This window comes from Castanea sativa, chromosome 7 (assembly GCF_040712315.1).
Source record: "Castanea sativa cultivar Marrone di Chiusa Pesio chromosome 7, ASM4071231v1".
Taxonomy (NCBI): Eukaryota; Viridiplantae; Streptophyta; class Magnoliopsida; order Fagales; family Fagaceae; genus Castanea; species Castanea sativa.
Window position 1 is genome coordinate 44,441,468 of NC_134019.1, and position 18,839 is coordinate 44,460,306.

Here is an 18,839-nt window from a genome sequence, read left to right on the forward strand (position 1 = left end):
CATTCGATAAGTAGGGTAAGAAAATAGACTAATCGAACTTCTAAAAGAAAGCAACAGCTCTCATATATCAAGCAACAGCGCTCTCTCTCTCTCTCTCTCCCCCACAACACACAAAAGTATCAAGAATTTCTCGTCTTAAATTGCATGTTTTCTCATATTCGTTACTCTTATTTGTATCCATTCACAATACATTTTGACTGGTGAACTCATATTCTAAAACAACAGCTCAATTTAGACTAACAAAAAAGAAAGTGCAGAAAGTATGAGAGGTCATATGCAACAACCACAATAACAAGAAGCAAACCTTAGTCCTAACATTTTGGGATCAGCTGCTGAGAGACCACATATCAACAATAATTCAGAACAAGATATTGATACAAATCTTGGAGTCCTAGTCTAAATCTAGGTCTGCATTCGTTTCAGACCATTCTCATCCTTCGGTATTGATGTGCAAAACCCAAAATTACCAGTAAAAAATACATTATTAACTTGCACTATCAACACTAAAACCTCTATCAACAGCATAATCTACAAAGCTATACAGAGGTGCCACACTCTCACCATATTTCTCAAACCCATCCAATTCCTTCTTGGCCTTGGCCCTAAGCTCCTCTGCCACCTCAAGTGCTTTCTCAACCCCATATACACCCACATAACTCTTCCCCTTCTTCATTGTCTCCTCATTTTCCCTCATTTTCTCTTCCAAAACATCATCCACAACCTGATACAATACCCCAACAGCTCTGCCATACCTCCTCAATCTCTGAAGCTCATCATCTTCAGCACCAGCTAGTAGTCCTCCACACACAGCAGAGCACTCACCCATTTCCCCGAACTTCTTTTCCTGCACAAATTCTACAGAATTGGGCTCACCCTCAAGGTCAAGAAACTGCCCAGCAGCCATGCCAGTTGACCCTACAGCACGTGCTATCTCTGTAATCACGCGGAGGAGGCGAGGCTCAGGCACGAGGTCAGAAGGTGTGTGGGAGACAATGTGGCGAAAGCCAAGGGGGAAGAGTGCATCACCGGCAAGGATAGCCATGTCAACACCATAGATTTTGTGATTTGAGGGCTTGCCTCGGCGTGATGGGTCATCATCCATGCAGGGCAGGTCATCATGTATCAATGAAGCTGCATGAACCTGTTTAGAACCCAGAGTATTGAATTAACAATTTGTTTAAATGGTTAAGTTTACAGTTAAATTGGGGGGGGGGGGGGGGGGGAAGCTATGCAAACTTTAATCTGAACATTGATTCACTGCTTCTAAAAACTGGGCCTTGGAAATGCATTTTGAGGACACAATTCCAATTACACTGTTTCATAGCCTTTAAAAGAAAAATTATTAAGTACAGAGGTAGCACTAACATTAAAAGCAGTGAAAAAAACTGCAAGCATCAACAGTTGTAGCTAAAATTCAAGTACTCAACAAAGAGAGCTAGAAGAATCCAGCTACAAAGACTTATATGGCACTATTTTGTTGCTTTTAAATAACAAAGACTTTCAGATTGAACTCTAGAGTCACTCACTCCAAAATCTAATGGAAAAACTTTCCTGTAGAAGGCAGGATTTCCAATTCTGAACAAAATCCGATTCTTTAACCAAACACAGGGAAAGGTTAGTTTGGTAAAGTTTATTCCATTTTGTTAGGCCAATCTTGCCTATGCCAAATAGGCCAGCATAAAACTGGGTATACCACAATTACAAAATTGTTCTATCAAAATCAGCTTCCATCCAAATTACACCTAACAAGCTTGTTTTCGGCCTCTTGGACAACTCATGCAGTTATATTCACATTTTGATGAAACATTTTGAAAGTACTTTCTTTCTTTCAAAAAAAAAAAGAAAGTCTTTTATATAAAAAATACCACCTTGGTGTGTCAATTGGACTTCTTATTGAACAATTTGCAACAAACCAAACGTTATCTCAGTAATTTCCATTAAAGACAACTAAATTTAATCAAAGTAAGTTGTACATTATATGGGTTCTGGTTAGCTAAACAGATCAAATCTCTTGTAACAAGGGAAAGAATCCATTGGTGTCTTCACTTAATGATGGTAAAAAGCAATTCAAAAGTATTGACTTTGTTGCATGTCATGATAATTAAATCCATTATTTTTAACAGAACCAATACTAATTAATCATTCAAATCAAAATTCCAATGATCCAATGGTCAAATTAGAAAAAACCCAATTGCAAATTCAGCTCAAAAAACCAAAAAAGAGAAGCAAAAGCCCATATGATCCAATGGTAATATAAGCAAAAACCCAAAAACCCAATTGCAAATTCGGCTCAAAAAGCCAAAAAACAAAAAGAAAAAGAAGCAAAAGTGAATTGAAGGTCACCATTTCGAGCGCACAGGCAGTGGGAAAAGCAGCAAGGCGATTACCACCAAAGAGTTCACAGGCAGCAACACACATGACAGGTGGGGCACGCTTGGCAGCTTTGGCAAGAACAGAGTAACGCATGGCCTCATAGATCTTCTCTGGATATTGTACAGGAATAGCTTCGTCTAGCTTCTTGTTTATCTCTCCAATCAAGGTTGTCCAGTACGTTTTCAAATCGAACTGGGTCGATAAAGATGGAGTTGACGATAATGAAGAAGCTGAGCATCGAATTGGTGGTGATGGTTTTGGTGTTTGTTTAAGGATTGTGGTTGTGGGTGTCTTTCTTGGGAGTAAGAGATGAGGTGGGGATGATAGTAAAATGGAGAAAACCATTGTTTTTGTTCCTGTTGCCGTTTCTTTTTTTTCTTTTGGTCAACTTTTGCTGTTTATCTATTTCTTTATTGTGTTGTGTAATATATATTATCTTTCAGCGTGGGACTTGGAACAGTGGAGGCTTTTTCTGGTGCTTCTGCACAATGTGAGAAATAGTGGAAAGAAAGAAAGATAATGTGAATAAAGGGATTATGGAGTGTACTGTGAATAGTGGTATAATAAGTCCTAGACTATCACGTTAAAAAAAAAAAAAATCCTACCCTAAACAAGGCTTGTGGAGTATACTTGTAGAGTGTAGGGGGCAATGGTCGGAATTTAAATCTTCAAGAGGAAGCTTCACATATATATACATTTCAATTATGTTAGAGTAGAAATTCCATCTTGTATAAGACAACAAAAATAATGTGAGTCATGTGACTCATTGAGCCCCTTCTTGGTAATAAAGTGGGGATCACATCTTTCTACCTAGTAATGTATCTATCCTCTAATAAATTAGTGACATGAATCATGAATGTTCATTTGCAAGAAAATGTTTTTGTTTTGACTCATAAAAAAACAAAAAGTTTTTGTTTTGTTTTCTTTAATTTCTAGTATTTGACCTTTATTTTTTCCTTTCAAAAGATTAATTTTTATTTAAATAATTTGTTTTTCTCTGAAATTTTTATTTGTTATATTCCGAATTTGGGATTTGTTTTCCATTTGAGGCTCCTAAATGTCTAAAAGAAAAATATAAATTATTTTCTCATACAGGAATTGTTTTTAGAATGAAAGTTTTTGTTTGTACAATTATTTAGATTTATAAAAATCATTTATGATTTAGTGTACGTGCAAAACAGAAGAAAAAAAAAAAGGTATTCTTGCTCATTTTAAGGGTGGTAACAACACATAAGAAAATAAGTTATTTTTTCAAATAATATATTTCAAAAAATGTTTCTCACCGAAAGGAATGGAACAAATTTTTCACAGTTACCAACAAAGCTTTGTTTGATTGATGTATAATAAAATTTAGTATTGTTTCAAATTTTCAATCACAATTTTCTAGCTTAACAATTTATGAAAATGATTATCATTTTTTTTAATATCTCTAATATTGTCTTTGTGAGGACAAAAGGTCCGGGGTGTGTTTTTGGACCTTGGGCCTGATCTGAGAGTATTAACTTGTCCGAGGAGGGTTGGTAGTAGTTAAGGTGCCTAACTTAAAAGCTCACAAGCAAGCTGTTGTGAAATAGGCTGATGGAAATAGTCAAAGGAGGGGCAACTTCACAGCTACATGAAGTGAATATCATATGTAACGTTATAATGTTTTGAAGGAGATTCTAGAAGGTTTGGTGGATGAAGATGTGTTTCACGAAGGCATAGAGAGTAATAACGAATGAGAAATATCTTAGGAAAAGCTGCTACCACCGCATTAAAAACTCTACACCTACCCCTCTGGCCGCATTAATGAGGAAATGACATCTGAACAGTAGTGATTAGCCTTACAGCTATTGTGGGAAGACTTCAAGAAGGCGATGGATGAGATAAGTATCTGGATCAGTGATCTAATACATACGTGGAGGATGCAGGGGGAAGGAAGATGATATAAAAAGAAAAGAAAGGCATTCAAGAGGGGGAATCAGAGAAAAAAGGAGAAAAGCATTGTACACACCACCCTCAATTATAATCTATCTTTAGAATAAGGAAAAACAATACAAACCGTCATCGGCATACGTTCGTTGCATGTGAATTGGAGATTTAGCCCATTATTTTTGTTATCCAATATCTATAAAACCTATGTTTCAAGCCCACTCTCTACAAATTTCATTATATTAGGCTTTCTGGGCCTGATCCCTTCATACAGTTAGGTTCGGGTGTGAATTGTGACCTCACAGTCTTCATGGAAAAGATTGAGATAAAATATCTAGTTGTCCCTCCATGTTTTGACTAATAAAGTCTTTTTATTTGATAGCAAAAGAAAATTTAATAATAGCTATTTTGAAATTTTAAGGGGATAAAATCAAAATTGCACTAAGTAATTTGCAATTTATTCTAAAATCTTTTTATTTTGAAGAAGAATAATGTTAGGGATATAACTTATTTTTTTTATACAATTTTTTTATAACTATTGACTTGAGTTGTTGTGATTTAAATAAAATAGATTCCATTTTTTTAGGGGAAAATTGATTTCATTTGGGTCTACTATTAATACCATTTTTCTTATACACTAATTACAATAAATCATATCAAAAGTTGTTTAAAAAGCTATGGTGAATATTATACTGTACACTTATTATTATTATTATTATTATTAGTAGAAGAAGAAAAAGAAAATTCCATAATAGCTCATTTTTCTTCATTGGCTCTTGTATGAGTAATGGACTTTTATTTTTCTTCTTCTCCATTATATCAGTAATGGATTAGTTCAATAGCATATGACTGTGATAGCAACTTTTACCTAAGCAAATTAATGGGCAGAGACATTCTGTGTTTAAACATGATATGAATCTACAAATTTTTTTACTCACAATCTAGCAATCAGGACTGCTTGTAATATTTGGGGGCCTTTCCTATCTCTATTCAGAGTTTGGGTTTGGCCTTTTGGGTCTTTTGCATTTATTTTACATTTTTAAGAAAAATAAAATAAACAAAATGATAAATTATAATTCATCCTCTCATCCTCTATATACTCAAGCCACTTCCCCTACCACATATAAAAGATAAATCCTTTCTGATCTTTGGGCCATTTCTTTTCTTCCTTCTTCTAGCTAGGGTTTCTAGAGTTATTTGAGAACCTGACAACTCCTTTGAATATGTATACTATATAGTTCATCCGTTTAATACACATTAGGTAATTACAAGAAGAAATCCTTTGAGTAGCTCCGAGATTCAGATTAAAAGTTTTGAACCTAAGATCTCGTACATCTCGTCGTGCCTTGAATACCATTGGGCTAGCCATTTGAGATTGCTTTATGGGCCAATTTGACCTCCATTTTCCCCACCACACATCAAACACATATTCTTTCTATTTCATGGGCCAATCTCTTGGGTCTTTTGCACTTGTTTTACATTTTTAAGAAAAATAAAATAAACAAAATGATAAATTATAATCCATCCTCTCATCCTCTATATACTCAAGCCGCTTCCCCTACCACATATAAAAGATAAATCCTTTTTGATCTTTGAGCCATTTTTTTTCCTTCCTTCTTCTTGCCAGGGTTTCTAGAGTTATTTGAGAACCTAACAACTCCTTCGAACATGTATACTGGGCAAAATTTGCCAAACAGTATGATATTGGAAAAATTTTAGGCGGATAGCATGCGTTCAAAGTTTATTAGTTAGTTGGACTGTTTTTTGGAAATCGAGTACAGCAAAATCGACTTCCAGCCAAAATTCCAGCCAAAATTGAGTTTACTATACTCGACTTCCTTTTTTATCCATCTCAGAGCTATTTTTCGATAGGAAGTCGAGTATATTAAACTTGATTTTGGCGATTTTGGCTGGAAGTTGATTTTACTATACACGATTTCCAAAAAAGAGTCCAACTAACTAATAAAGTTTGAACGCATGTCATCTGCCTAAATTTTTTTCAGAATTATACTATTTGGCAAATTTTGCCTGTATACTGTATAGTCCATCCGTTTAATACACATTAGGTAATTACAAGAAGAAATCCTTTGATAGCTCCAAGATATAGATTTAAAAGTTTTGAACCTAGAATCTTGTACATCTCGTCGTGCCTTGAATACCATTGGGCCAACCATTTGAGATTGCTTTATAGGCCAATTTGACCACCAGTTTCCCCACCACACACCAAACCCAAATTCTTTCTATTTCATGGGCCAGCTTGTGGCCACAACAGTATTGCAATACCCACAATTTGATTGTAAACATAAAAAAAACCCAATACATTGCTTATACTGTGTGAAGTCCATACAGTCTAAGTTCTTTGCTAGACCCAACTTCACTTTCCTTGAACCCTGTACCTGGTAATAGCATCTACAGTAGCGGTGCTAGAAAGCTAAAAAGCTTGCTTTTTTTAATTTTTTTTTTATTAATTTTTTTTTCAACCCATTTGAAATTCTTCATACTGATTGTCTGCGTTTAATGTACACTACTTATAATCACAGTTTACAACAACAAAAATTAAGCTCTTTTCTAGTTATAATCTACCTATATAATATATTATAAACTCAATTTAAAATAATAATAATAATAATAATAATATTATTTTCGGGTGATGTAATAGTTATTACTGTTTACACTTTTTTTTATTTTTTACTCTCCACACTCAACAAACACGAAGTCTCAAGTCTCAACCCTCTCAAACTCTCACCTCTCTTTCTCGCCGCCGCCGGCCCGACTCAGCTGACCCATCTTGGCCTCTCCTCTCTTCTGTCTGACCCACCAAGTCCAAAGCTTTTCTTGCTGATCAGGTGAGAGAGTTGTCTCTGTCTTCTTCATTTACATGCTTGGGATTTTTGATTTAGGTAATTGGAATGATAAATTTGTCATGTCAGTTGGGAATTTTCTGTTTGTAGGGAATTTATAATATTTTTTTAATCTAATGATAAATCGTTGAGGATTGGAATGTATTGGGAATTTCCTGTTTGCAGGAATTTATGTTTTTGTTTTTAAATGTTAGTTTGAGAAAGCTACATTTTTTTTTTTGTTTCTGTTTTTGCTTGTTGCTGATTTTCTGTTTGCTGATTCTAATTTATTACAATAAATGTTATGTTGGAAATTGTTTTGGGAATTTTCTGGTTGCAGGGAAGTTTATGTTTGTTGTTTCTAATCAAATCATGAGACTTCTTAATCATTATAAATTCCTTTAAAACTCTTCCTAATCACCTGTGTTGTCTCTCTGTGTGCAGTTTCCTTTGCTGCTTCAACTTGCAGAACCAATGTTCACCGCCATGAACTTTCGGTCTCTCCTCGTACTATCAGCCATTTTCAGAGTATTCTTAATCATATACGGTGAATGGCAAGACACCCACATGGAAGTCAGGTACACTGACATTGATTACCTTGTTTTCTCTGATGCTGCTTCTCTAATGGCCTCTGGCAAATCCCCTTATCTTAGATCCACATACAGATACTCACCTTTACTCGCTTTTTTGCTCATACCCAATTCGATTTTCCACCGATCTTGGGGCAAGTTTCTCTTCTCAGCTTCAGGTATGGTGTTAAAGTTGCTACCTTTTTTTGAGTTTGACTGTAATTTTTATTTTATTATTTTTTTTGTGATCTGGGTTTGTTTGGAAATTGCAGATTTGCTTGTGGGGTATTTTATAAGGAGTATTTTGAAGCTACGTGGGGTCCCAGAAAAATTTTGTGTTAGTTCTGTAATGGTCTGGCTGTTCAATCCGTTTACTTTTACAATTGGGACTCGTGGGAATTGTGAGCCTGTTGTTTGTGCTATGGTTCTTTGGGTCCTCTTATGCCTCATGAATGGTGTAAGCTTTTTCTTTTTTTCATTTCCTGTTGCTCATTGCATATTTCTATGATGTTAGCTTTGAACCTGATAGACTTTGTATTGTTTTATAGCATAAACTTGCTAGATTAAGTTGATTGACACTTTTTTACAAACTCATTCACACGAGTTCACACACTAAACTCTCAGGCCATTGGGAATGATAAACTACGGGTTTGGAGGTAAGAGTGGAGACACTTTTTGAACCTAAGATCACCTGTTATGACTGAATGATAAATTACTGCTTGTCCCAAAAGCTTAATTTGTTTGGAAAGGATGTGTTTAACCATTTAATATTATTCTAATTGGGAAAACAGTGAGGGTACCTAAGAGATGTTTGACCATTTGATAATTCATGGGAAGGTGTATGTTTGATTATTATGTTGGTTATCTATATCACAAGGGTTAAAAACAGTTCCTTGGATTTTCATAATGCATGAATTTAACATTTTCTTATAATGCTCTAGGCATTATTAGTTCATGAGCACTAGGCATTTTCATGTCAAGGTTCTTGTACTTAGTCTATTCTGCAATTAAGCCCTTTCTTTTTGTTGGATTATTATTAATTTTTACCATATATAGGGAGGATAATAGAGAAATGTTACTTTTTGATAATTTTTGGATCTAAAAGGGAATTTGTTATTTTGATAATATAAATTAACTACCTTATTGTTGAACATTATCTTAGGGGTCTATAGTCCTAGCTTTTTATGTTAAGTGCAAGTTATCTTTAGCTTTGACCATTGAGTCATTGAAATGTTTCTGAAGATGGAATATTACAACAACAACTGCTAGTTTTGCTCTATTGGTTATAGTGTTATACTTATTGACATACATCTTCTGATTGATCCAATTTTTGGTTTATTTGACTGTTTTTTTTTGACAATTCCGTATGGTCAAGGAGACAAGACTATAAGATAGTTGAGGGTTCTTTGAAATTTATTTTCTGGTGAGAAGTCTAGAATGTATCACCTTTTTTTTTTTTTGTTGCAATTTTCTGTTGTGTTTGACAATATCAACACCATCTCAGTTTTCTTTTGTTTTGAAGTGACTAGGCTGGGCTCTAAAACCATTGCAGCATCTTGGAGATTATTGTAGATTATTCTTTTAATATATGTTATTTGATTGCTTCAGCAATCTGGGACCTTCATATATGGACTCCTTAATCTGTGATCCTTTAAGCCTTATAGGTAGAACCGTAGAAGTGTAATTGGATGCTGTATTCTAAATATGTACACTTTGTTGTAAAAGCTAAAAGGAGAACTAGTTTGATGAGATGTGCAAGGATTTGGTTTGTTTTCTGAAACAGTTTGTTATGTGGTGGCTGGTGGTAATAAAAGCGGAAACACTCTATTTATACAAAAGAAATTTCCCTTCTGTGTCCACTGTCCAGTGAACATTAATTTTTATTAAGGAGTAGCCAAGTAGGACATTAGATCTAGTTAAGATAGTGGGAAATGATTGTGTGCAATGGTTTTTTACCAGTCACACACACACACGTGTATATATATATAACCTTATTTTTATCATTTATATTTTGTATTTGTTTTTAACCTAATATTGTAAACTTTCTGCGCAACAGGTCGTGTGTTGCAAGCTGCATTTTGGTTTGGGCTTCTTGTCCACTTTAGAATCTACCCTATAATCTATGTTCTTTCTATTCTTCTGATTCTTGATCCATATGTCTTCCGATATGGTCGGAAGCCTACTCTTCAAAATTGGGGCCGCACTGAACAAGAATCTCCTCGAAGCACTTGTATTACAAGACTGGCAGCTCTGTTCCATCCATGGTCAACTTTGAGAACAGCATTAACAAAAGAGAGAATACTTTTTGGTTTCGTTTCTGGGGCTGTTTTCTTATTTTGTACTGCCCTTTTCTTTTGCCTTTATGGGTGGGACTTCTTGCATGAGGCATTGCTATATCATCTTACCCGTACGGATCCAAGGCACAACTTCTCCATTTATTTTTATCATATATACCTTCAGCTGGAGAATGAAATCTTGGTGGTGGAGAAGCTCATTTCGTTTTTGCCTCAATTCGTAGTGCAGATCATTCTTGTTCTGAGTTTTGCACAAGACCTCCCGTTTTGCTGGTTTTTGCAGACAGTTGCATTTGTGGCATTCAACAAGGTTTGTATGCCTAATCATTTTATTTCCTTTTCTTGGCATTTTCATTGTCATCTTAAAAACTTTTTGAATAACATCTTAGACAACCCTACTTCTAATGTTTATGTACAACTTGCGATATACAGTCAATAAGAGGTATTAAAATTATGAGAGAATCTAATCCTCCTGCCCAATTCTGACAGGTAATCACTGCACAATATTTTGTGTGGTTTTTCTGTCTTTTGCCTCTAATACTTCCATGGAGCCAAATGAAGCTAAGATGGAAAGGTCTTTCCTGCATATTAGCGTGGATGGGTGCTCAACTTCATTGGTTGATGTGGGGTTATATGCTCGAATTCAGGGGAAAGAATGTCTTCCTTCAACTGTGGATGGCAAGCATTTTTTTCTTAGCTGCAAACACCTATGTTCTGACAGCAGTCATCCAGCATCATCGATGCTCTCCGGTTTTCATCGGGTTAGAAAACACTTCAAAGGGTGCAAGGAAATTACAATGATGGAACAAGTAACTTTATTAATTGCTCTTCATGTTGTCTATCATACTTTTTTCTCCCACTCTGTATTGGAAAATTAGATGGTGCAGCTGTTTCTTTTTTCCAGTTTTAGAATGTCAGTATGTAACCTTTCTATAATGTAAGAATACATTTCGTTCGTTTATCGCCCATTACATACATCTAACTGAGAATTTCTTCTCTTTAACCTCTGTCAACAATGATATTTTCTTCTCAGTCAAATTTGTTGTGCTTATTTCAAGGACAATTTTTTTTTTTAATAAATAAAGAAGGCTGAATTAAAAATTACACCATTTCAATTTAAAAAACTCAATTCCTTAAGAGTTTTATTATTATTGTTATTTACACAATTTTTTCTAGTTGGATTTTCTATGAGTTATATAGTTGGATTTTCAATATTTTTTAGTGAGTTATAAATTACACTATTTTCTAGAGTTAAGGGTGAGTTTGGTTGGGCTTTTTGAAAAAGTGCATAATGAAAAAGTTGAGTTTTCAAAAGGTGCATAATGAAAAAGTGTTTTTTCAAAAAGCTGAGTGTTTGGTAAAAGTTGTTAAAAAGTGTTTTTTGAAAAAGCTGAGTGTTTGGCTAGCACTTATAAAAGTTGCAGTTTGAAGGGTAAATTACCAAAAAGGACAATGTAGATATAAGATTGTTTATTTCATACTTAAATCAACTACTTCATATACTTAAATCAATTTTTCTCTTTCTAAATTTTTTTTTCTCATTAATATTAACTAATAATAATTAACCATTTAAGATTTATTGTGAAAATATTGTGATAATTGATACTGATTTTAATTTGAACGTACTATTACAATTTTTTTTTTCTCTTTTTACAAAAATTATTTTTTTCTTACCAATATTAGCTAATAATAAAATTTATTGTGAAAATATTGTGAAAAATTTGATATTGATTTTAATTTAAACGTTAAAATTTTTTTTTTTCTCTTTCTAAGAAATTTATTTTTTTCTCACCAATATTAGCTAATAATAACCTATCATTTTAAATTTATTGTGAAAATATTGTAAAAATATTGTGATAGTATTTTTTTTTTTTTTGCTTTTTCTTTTCCTCTTTTTTTTTCCTCCATACACGTACCCTTAAGATTTTTTTTTTCTCTCTTTTTTTTTTTTTTTTTTTCTCCTTTCCCTCTTTTTTTTCCCCTCCACACACGTAGCCTTCCCTTTTTCTATTTTGTCCTTCTTTCCCCTTTTCCTCCAGCGCAGAACTCTTTCCTTTCTATTTTTTTTTTCTTCTCTTCCTTTCTCTCTTTTCATTCCGCAGAGTTCTTTCTTCTTCTTCTTCCTCTTCTTCTTTTTTTTTTTTTTTTTTTTCCTTCTTCTTCCTTCTTCTTCCTTTCTCTCTTTTCATTCCACAGAGCTCTTTCCTTTTTTTTTTTCTTCTTCCTTTCTCTCTTTTCATTCCGCAGAGCTTTTTTTTTTTTTTCTCTTACCACTTCATCTGCAATGAGTCACTGTGCGTGAGACTCTGAAGGTGAGAGTCACTGTGCTTGGTGTTTTGTTGATCAAATCTCTACCTTCAAAATTTATTTCTCAGATTAGATAGTCTCATAAATTTTTCAGATTAAAATTTAGTTCTCAGATCAGAAAGTCTCAGAGAGATGAGATGAGATGAGAAGAATGAGGGGCAGCTGCACAATGGGTAATTCGGTAATTTTAGGATGAGCCAATGGATACTTGGAAAACGCTCGTGGACTTTTTTGTTTATAGAGCTCCAGACCTCCTTGGGCGTTTTTGCCTTGGCTCAAAACGCAACTTTTACACAAAAGTTGCGTTTTTGCTTCACCAAATGCTCAAAGAAATTCAGCTTTTAAATAAAGTTGCGTTTCAGCCCTAAAAGCCCAACCAAACGGGCACTAAGTGAGGTTATCACATGTCAACTTTTATGCTCAATCACTATTATCCAAATCTCTAGTTTTGTTCAATCAATCTAATTAGAACCGTTTATAACCATTAGGACTTTCAAAAAATTAGTTTTTGAACATATATACACTGTCTAATAAAATATTTTGGATTAGTAATTGTAGGGCTTTACCCAAGAAAGGGAGCCCTTCCAGAAATTCTCAAAGGCCAAGGCTGAACCCAGGCCTAAGAGGGGGTTTGGAAATAGTTTTCAACCAGCAATAGACGCGCCTCGGTTAGAACCTCATTAGCTGCGTCATTGCCCCAAGCGCAAAGATGCTTAACTAAAACGTTTTGCTCAATTTATATATTTATCTAATGGAGCTCAGTATGTCATACACAAACCATGTGGGACTACTGCAGCTTCAACCGTATGTTTGGTTTCACTTTCTCCTTTATTCATTGCATTTTCTTAATGAACAAAACGTGTTTCTCAACCAACTTGTTAGTTTTCACCAATGAATCAATATGAAAATTTTAGTTCTTATTGAATTCAGATGCAGAAACAAAAAGCAGAAAATTTTCATAATCATAGATTATTAGATTATTACCACTTCAAATTAGAGATCCATGCACGTTCCTTAAACAACAACAACAACACCATGTTCCTTAACTTAAATATATAAATTATGGAAATGCCTCAATCACTGATTGCACAGCATGAATGGTTTTCACTGTGTATCTACTAAATCCAGCCTCCCCAAGAACAAATCCCCATTCTTTCAATGTCCTCTCTTTGCCCTTATTGGTATGAGCCATCATCGCCATGTCTAGTGCTAGCCTCACATCGGTTAGCTTATCTATTTCTGCTTCTTCAATCACAGCATCAACAATTATTACCTTTCCTTTGTTCTCCAGAACAGCTTCTCTACATTTTTTAAGGATTTGGATGCACTCATTGTCTCCCCAGTCATGCAGAATCCACTGCAATTCACAGAGGTCAATTTCATAATAAAAACAGCTGAACATCATTAAGAATATAAAAAACCTTTTCTGATCAATAATTTTACTATACAAGGAGCTGCGAGAGGTATATCTAGTGTGCTTCAAATAATTTTATATAAAAAAATAAATTTGCTTCATAATTCCATTAACAGTCTTACCTAGTAGGTAATTGTATACACAAGTAAATATCGCAGCTAGTTTAAGTCTACATGCTTTCTTTCTTAAGTGGCATCCTAAACGCAAATAAGCCAAGTAAATGACCAAAACTTAGGTATAGTTATTTTCTATTTTATTTATTTGTATCTCCAATTAAATTCAACTATCATGCATGCATTAACCAATGGTCCAATGCAATATAAACAATATTATCTTCATTCAAGGACAGTAAATTCAATTATGTGATTCATTGGTTAATCCGACCACATAGTTGAATTTATTGGGAAAGAGTATAAGTTCTAAGGAACTATACTTAAGTTTTATCCTAAAAGATAATATTTTCTTTTCGGACCCTACCTTCAGGAAAGCAGCATCAGCCTTTGGAACACTTTCAAACATGTCACCCCCAACATTTTCAACTCCGCTGATCACTCCTGCAACAGATACAACATGAGGTTGATCAAAGTTGATGCCTCGAAGCCATGGAAATGCCTTAATCAACACCTTCAAAGTTGTTCCATTGCCACCACCCACATCGACCAAACTGCCAAGCCCATCAAACACCTCAGGGCAACCGTGAATCATTGCAGGCACTAACACCCTGGCATCACAAGCCATTGCTTCATTGATAAGTTGGCCGTGAGCAGGATTTGCAGCTGAATAGCTCCATATATCTTCACCATGTGCCACCTCAAATGATGAAGTATCATCGTCTAGAACACGTGCACTTAGACTAAGCCATGGTGTCAGCAATACTGGGCTACTCTCTAGCAAAATCAAAGCAGCCATGCTATGTTCTCCATGTTTCATCAAACGACGAGATAGAGGTGTTTGTGCATAACCTGGGGAGCCTTGGCTATTGAGTGTCCCTTTGAATATTCCCCGGTGCATTAGGAACCTCATAATGCGGTAGAGAGGTGAAGGGTCACATCCTAGAGTTGATGACAACTCAGAGAGTGTCATGGGGCTTCCATGGCTTTCAATGGCATCAGCTATCCCAAGCTCAATGGCACACCTGACTACAGCCATTTCTGTGAACCCAAGTATGTATTTCCAGATATCCACTTCTGCTTGTTCTTCCTCGTTCCATTTTGCCGCCCTTTGTGTTTTTTCCATCTCTCTCAGTTTCAGCAACCTTTTACTTATAGCTGTGTTAAGACCTTTCAGGTTGAAGGTTCCTATATATATATATATGCATATAAAGAAAGAACTGTCACAAAATAGGAATAAAGATATATACCACTGAGATCCTTTCACCATTATTTTTCTATTGTCTTTTGTGGTAATCCCTCAACAAAGAATTGGTCTCCGTTTTGGAGTGGTATTGCTTTATATATATATATATATATATATATTAAAAAGAGTGCGTGAAGAATGTGTTTATTGATTTTCATGTTAACACATTATGTTGTTAGTTTACATTTGAGGTATGGTCCATGATAATGATAATTATTCATTAACTGTTACAAAATAGGAATAAAGATAAATACCACTGAGATCCTTTCACCATTATTTTTCTATTTTTTATTGTCTTTTGTGGTAATCCCTCAACAAAGAATTGGTCTCTGTTTTGGAGTGGTATTGCTTTATATATATATATATATATATATATATATATATATATATATATTAAAAAGAGTGCGTGGAGAATGTGTTTATTGATTTTCATGTTAACACATTATGTTGTTAGTTTACATTTGAGGTATGGTCCATGATAATGATAATTACTCATTAACTGTTACAAAATAGGAATAAAGATATATACCACTGAGATCCTTTCACCATTATTTTTCTATTTTTTATTGTCTTTTGTGGTAATCCCTCAACAAAGAATTGGTCTCTGTTTTGGAGTGTTATTGCTTTTTATATATATATATATATATATATATATATATATATATATATTAAAAAGAGTGCGTGAAGAATGTGTTTATTGATTTTCATGTTAACACATTATGTTGTTAGTTTACATTTGAGGTATGGTCCATGATAATGATAATTACTCATTATTATCAGACTAAGATAATAATAGGTATTTTTTTGGTGTACGCGAGTTGATCTTAAGTTTCTCATTCAAGGAGAACAAACTATACGTAGAATTAAATTGGAAGCTGTTAATTTTTTTAGATAGATAATTTAAGAACTGTTCGGGGGCCTTTTTCGATTGCTCAACCACGTGTGGTCCTTTGGAGGGGTGACCTTGCTAAACCCGGGTTCGTTTGGGGAGTTGCGTCCCGGAACTCAACATTGGGCCACGTGGTCCAACAGCTACCGGTGTACTTTTAAGCCTATCAAACCATTAAAGCCAAAGTCTAAGAATCATGATAATAGTCGAATAAATATACAATATGCGTTTGATATGATAACTTTGATTAGTAGTTGAAATAAAATAGTATTTATTTAGAAGTAAAGTAATCATGTATTCAATAATGTAAATTTAAAGATAAGGAAGCAAAATCACTTATCTTTGTATGGTTTGTAACCCAGCTGTGTAGCATTAGTGAGCTGATAAGATTCCAGCAGAATGCCAGCGGTAGATGCTAGTTAAGCTTGCCCCTCTTATCAAGCATTTAAATGAGTTTAAGCCTTGGTTAATAGTTGTAATAGTAGTTGGAATAAAATGATATGTATTTAAATGTGAAGTAATCATGTACTCAATAATGTAAATTTAAAGATGAGGAAGCAAAATCACTTATCTTTATATAGTTTATAGCCCAGCTGTACAACTTCTATGAGCTGATGATATCCCAGTAGAGTGACACCAGCGGTAGAGAGGTAGTTTGCCATGATAACTTTGAGATTAAGGGGGAAAAATGGGTGCAACTGGAGGGAGAGAGAGAGTATACCTAGTTGTGTGTAGGGGCTGGTTAAGCTTGCCCTTCTTATCATGCACTTAAATGAGTTTTTCCCTTGATAATGCTCTTTTAGTTGTTGTGAAGCTATGAATAGTGTTGCCTTCCACTAGAAGGGCTTTTGTATAGAGTATTTGTGTCTTCTAAGAGAAGGGCCTTATGTAAGATGGATTTGTGCCTTCCATGAGTAGGGCTTTGATATGAGATCTTGGTGCCTTCTAGGAGAAAGACTTTAATAATAAAAGTTTATATCTTTCATGAGAAGGGCTTTTATAAGAGAGATAGAGAAGAGTATTGATGTGTTTATAAGTAGCAAAATAGTAGAACTCCCGAGTGTAACAGAGTGTGGTGTGTTATATGTAATGGTGTAGTAAATGTGTATGAGATTGTGTAAGAGAAGTGGAGAAAGAGATGTTTTGTGGGATGTAATATTTGTAATATGTATGGTATATAGAAGTATGAGAGATATGGTAGTTAAAGATAGTAAAAATATGAGATTACAACCGTTGGAGGAGTTGTAGAGATTGCTTTCCAAGAGGAAAGATTTTTGTAAGAGAAGAGTATGGAGATGTGTTTAAGTATTTGGAGATGGGAGCAATAAGATAGGTCTATTTTATGAGTATGAAGAGTGGGAGAATGAGTATAAGAGTGGTAATAGTCCTGCAGTGTGTTTAGCAATGTTGTTGGAATTTACTGCTGGGCTTTTCTGCTGGTATGTACTGCTGGGATTTTCTGCTGTTTTGCTGGAGGATGGATGAGGGCTTATGAAGGCATTTATGAGCTAAGAGCTGAAGAGTTTAGTTCTTGATTTTGAAACTAAAAACTCAGAACTTCATTTAGAGCTTAGGGAGAGAGAATAGAGAGGTTTGTGAAAGAGTTCTTCTCCCTTTTTTGTGTCCCCCCCCTTGAGGTGTTGATGAAGGGTCCTATTTAAAGTTGAGTTTAAGGGGGTATTTTAGTAAAGAATCTCAGCCAAAATCTGTCAAATAGCAATGAATCTTCAGAAAATCCATCTTAAGATTTGGGCAAAAATGGTAAGTTTAGCTTCAAGGTGTTCTTGCTATTTTGGGTAAGAGCTGCTGGGGGAAAGAGTAGCTGAAAAGGAAGATATTTTGGCAAGAAAAATATGGTTAGTTTAGTTGGTTTTGGTTTTAGCCAAATGGGGAAAAAAAAGTAATGCCCAGGTTGCTGGGTTAGCTGTTACATCTGCTTTGAAAAAGTTGCCACAGCTGTCAAGAAAAGCTGTGACAGCTATTATGAGACAGTTGTCATGAGACAGCTGTTGCTTTGGGCAGAAGCAAATGAGGTTAGCTGGGGTGATATCAAATTACTGGAGAGGGTATTCAGCATTTACTTTATGGATTTGGCTAAAAATGGTAAGATCTCTTTCAAGGGTATCTTGTTATTTTGGGTATAGCAGTTGGCAGCTGGGATTTTAGCATTAAATGGATGATGATATCACTTCCAGCCAGGTGTCAAGTGCTGAATGCATTGCTGGGGTTCTGTTGGAAATGTTTTTTTTTTTGGGTGTTTGTGTTTTTGGTGCAAGGTTCCATTACAACACATTTCTAGCAAGTAATAGAAGCATTGGTTGAAAGTGAATGAAGCTTTAGAGATTTAGTTGAGGTCTCATTGTATTGTGACATAATCTTGGTGAGCAAGAAGAGTATTTAATGCTCTGCTTTGGCAACTGGCAGAAAAATATATGGTCTGATTATGGCAGACATCAACTGGGTATGAGAGATATATTGAATATTTTGCATATAGTTGGAGATAAAGGATAGTCAATCAGCTTAAGCCACGTGTTTGAGTTGGATTTTAGCTGAAAGCAGTAGTGAAATTTATGTAGAATAATATAATGAAGTTTCTAAATTTGTATAGCAACAGCTGGAGATTGAATGAGCAGTTATATTCCCAGCAGTTAGATGGCTGGAGATATTGAATATGTGTCATATGATGAATATTAAGGTTTAGGAAAAGAGCAATAGAGAATTTTATCATTTTAAGTGCTACGTGATAAGAGATGCTTATCATATGTTACCCGCTATACACAGACTCGTTAGAGTTTAGGGAGTTGGAGAAGGCATACCAAGCAACATGCTTCTTTTATCAACTTTAAACTGCTGGAATTTTACTGAACATATCTCTTGGCTCTCCAA

At 34.7% G+C, this 18,839-nt stretch overlaps 3 protein-coding genes and 1 non-coding gene across 5 annotated transcripts; 1 reads left to right on the plus strand and 3 right to left on the minus strand.

Moving 5' to 3' along the window:
* Positions 1-250: 250 nt before the first annotated feature.
* On the minus strand, positions 251-2,905 carry LOC142643666 (heterodimeric geranylgeranyl pyrophosphate synthase small subunit, chloroplastic). The gene is made up of 2 exons (XM_075818368.1): positions 2,344-2,905; positions 251-1,141 (listed from the first exon to the last, which is right to left on the minus strand). The coding sequence occupies exons 1-2, from the start codon at positions 2,716-2,718 to the stop codon at positions 485-487; spliced, it is 1,032 nt and encodes a 343-aa protein (XP_075674483.1). The 5' UTR covers positions 2,719-2,905; the 3' UTR covers positions 251-484.
* A 4,064-nt stretch (positions 2,906-6,969) lies between these two features.
* On the plus strand, positions 6,970-11,025 carry LOC142643799 (GPI mannosyltransferase 1). 2 transcript variants are annotated; one of them, XM_075818516.1, is made up of 6 exons: positions 6,990-7,130; positions 7,569-7,702; positions 7,790-7,872; positions 7,966-8,148; positions 9,750-10,297; positions 10,477-11,025. In XM_075818516.1, the coding sequence occupies exons 2-6, from the start codon at positions 7,599-7,601 to the stop codon at positions 10,786-10,788; spliced, it is 1,230 nt and encodes a 409-aa protein (XP_075674631.1). In that variant the 5' UTR covers positions 6,990-7,130; positions 7,569-7,598; the 3' UTR covers positions 10,789-11,025. The 2 variants fall into 2 exon arrangements, with proteins under 2 accessions (XP_075674630.1, XP_075674631.1); XM_075818515.1 differs by having other exon boundaries at positions 6,970-7,130; positions 7,569-7,872.
* Positions 11,026-12,852: 1,827 nt separating this feature from the next.
* Positions 12,853-13,005, minus strand: LOC142605410 (U4 spliceosomal RNA). Its single transcript, XR_012839035.1, has one exon. It is a non-coding gene; the product is annotated as a U4 spliceosomal RNA (small nuclear RNA).
* Positions 13,006-13,281: 276 nt separating this feature from the next.
* Positions 13,282-14,999, minus strand: LOC142643701 (acetylserotonin O-methyltransferase-like). Its single transcript, XM_075818407.1, has 2 exons — positions 14,186-14,999; positions 13,282-13,651 (listed from the first exon to the last, which is right to left on the minus strand). Exons 1-2 carry the CDS (start codon positions 14,942-14,944, stop codon positions 13,355-13,357), a joined length of 1,056 nt encoding a protein of 351 aa, XP_075674522.1. The 5' UTR covers positions 14,945-14,999; the 3' UTR covers positions 13,282-13,354.
* Positions 15,000-18,839: the final 3,840 nt, after the last annotated feature.

Bases quoted from the DNA above. Each gene is read 5' to 3' on its own strand.
- LOC142643666 (XM_075818368.1), bottom strand. From the start codon at position 2,718: ATGGTTTTCTCCATTTTACTATCATCCCCACCTCATCTCTTACTCCCA. The intron at 1,142-2,343 runs GTGACCTTCAAT...GGTTCTAAACAG, and splicing joins CTGCCTGTGCGCTCGAAATG to GTTCATGCAGCTTCATTGAT.
- LOC142643799 (XM_075818515.1), top strand. From the start codon at position 7,599: ATGTTCACCGCCATGAACTTTCGGTCTCTCCTCGTACTATCAGCCATT. The intron at 7,873-7,965 runs GTATGGTGTTAA...TGGAAATTGCAG, and splicing joins GTTTCTCTTCTCAGCTTCAG to ATTTGCTTGTGGGGTATTTT. The intron at 8,149-9,749 runs GTGTAAGCTTTT...TCTGCGCAACAG, and splicing joins CCTCTTATGCCTCATGAATG to GTCGTGTGTTGCAAGCTGCA.
- LOC142643701 (XM_075818407.1), bottom strand. From the start codon at position 14,944: ATGGAAAAAACACAAAGGGCGGCAAAATGGAACGAGGAAGAACAAGCA. The intron at 13,652-14,185 runs GTAGGGTCCGAA...TGTGAATTGCAG, and splicing joins CTGATGCTGCTTTCCTGAAG to TGGATTCTGCATGACTGGGG.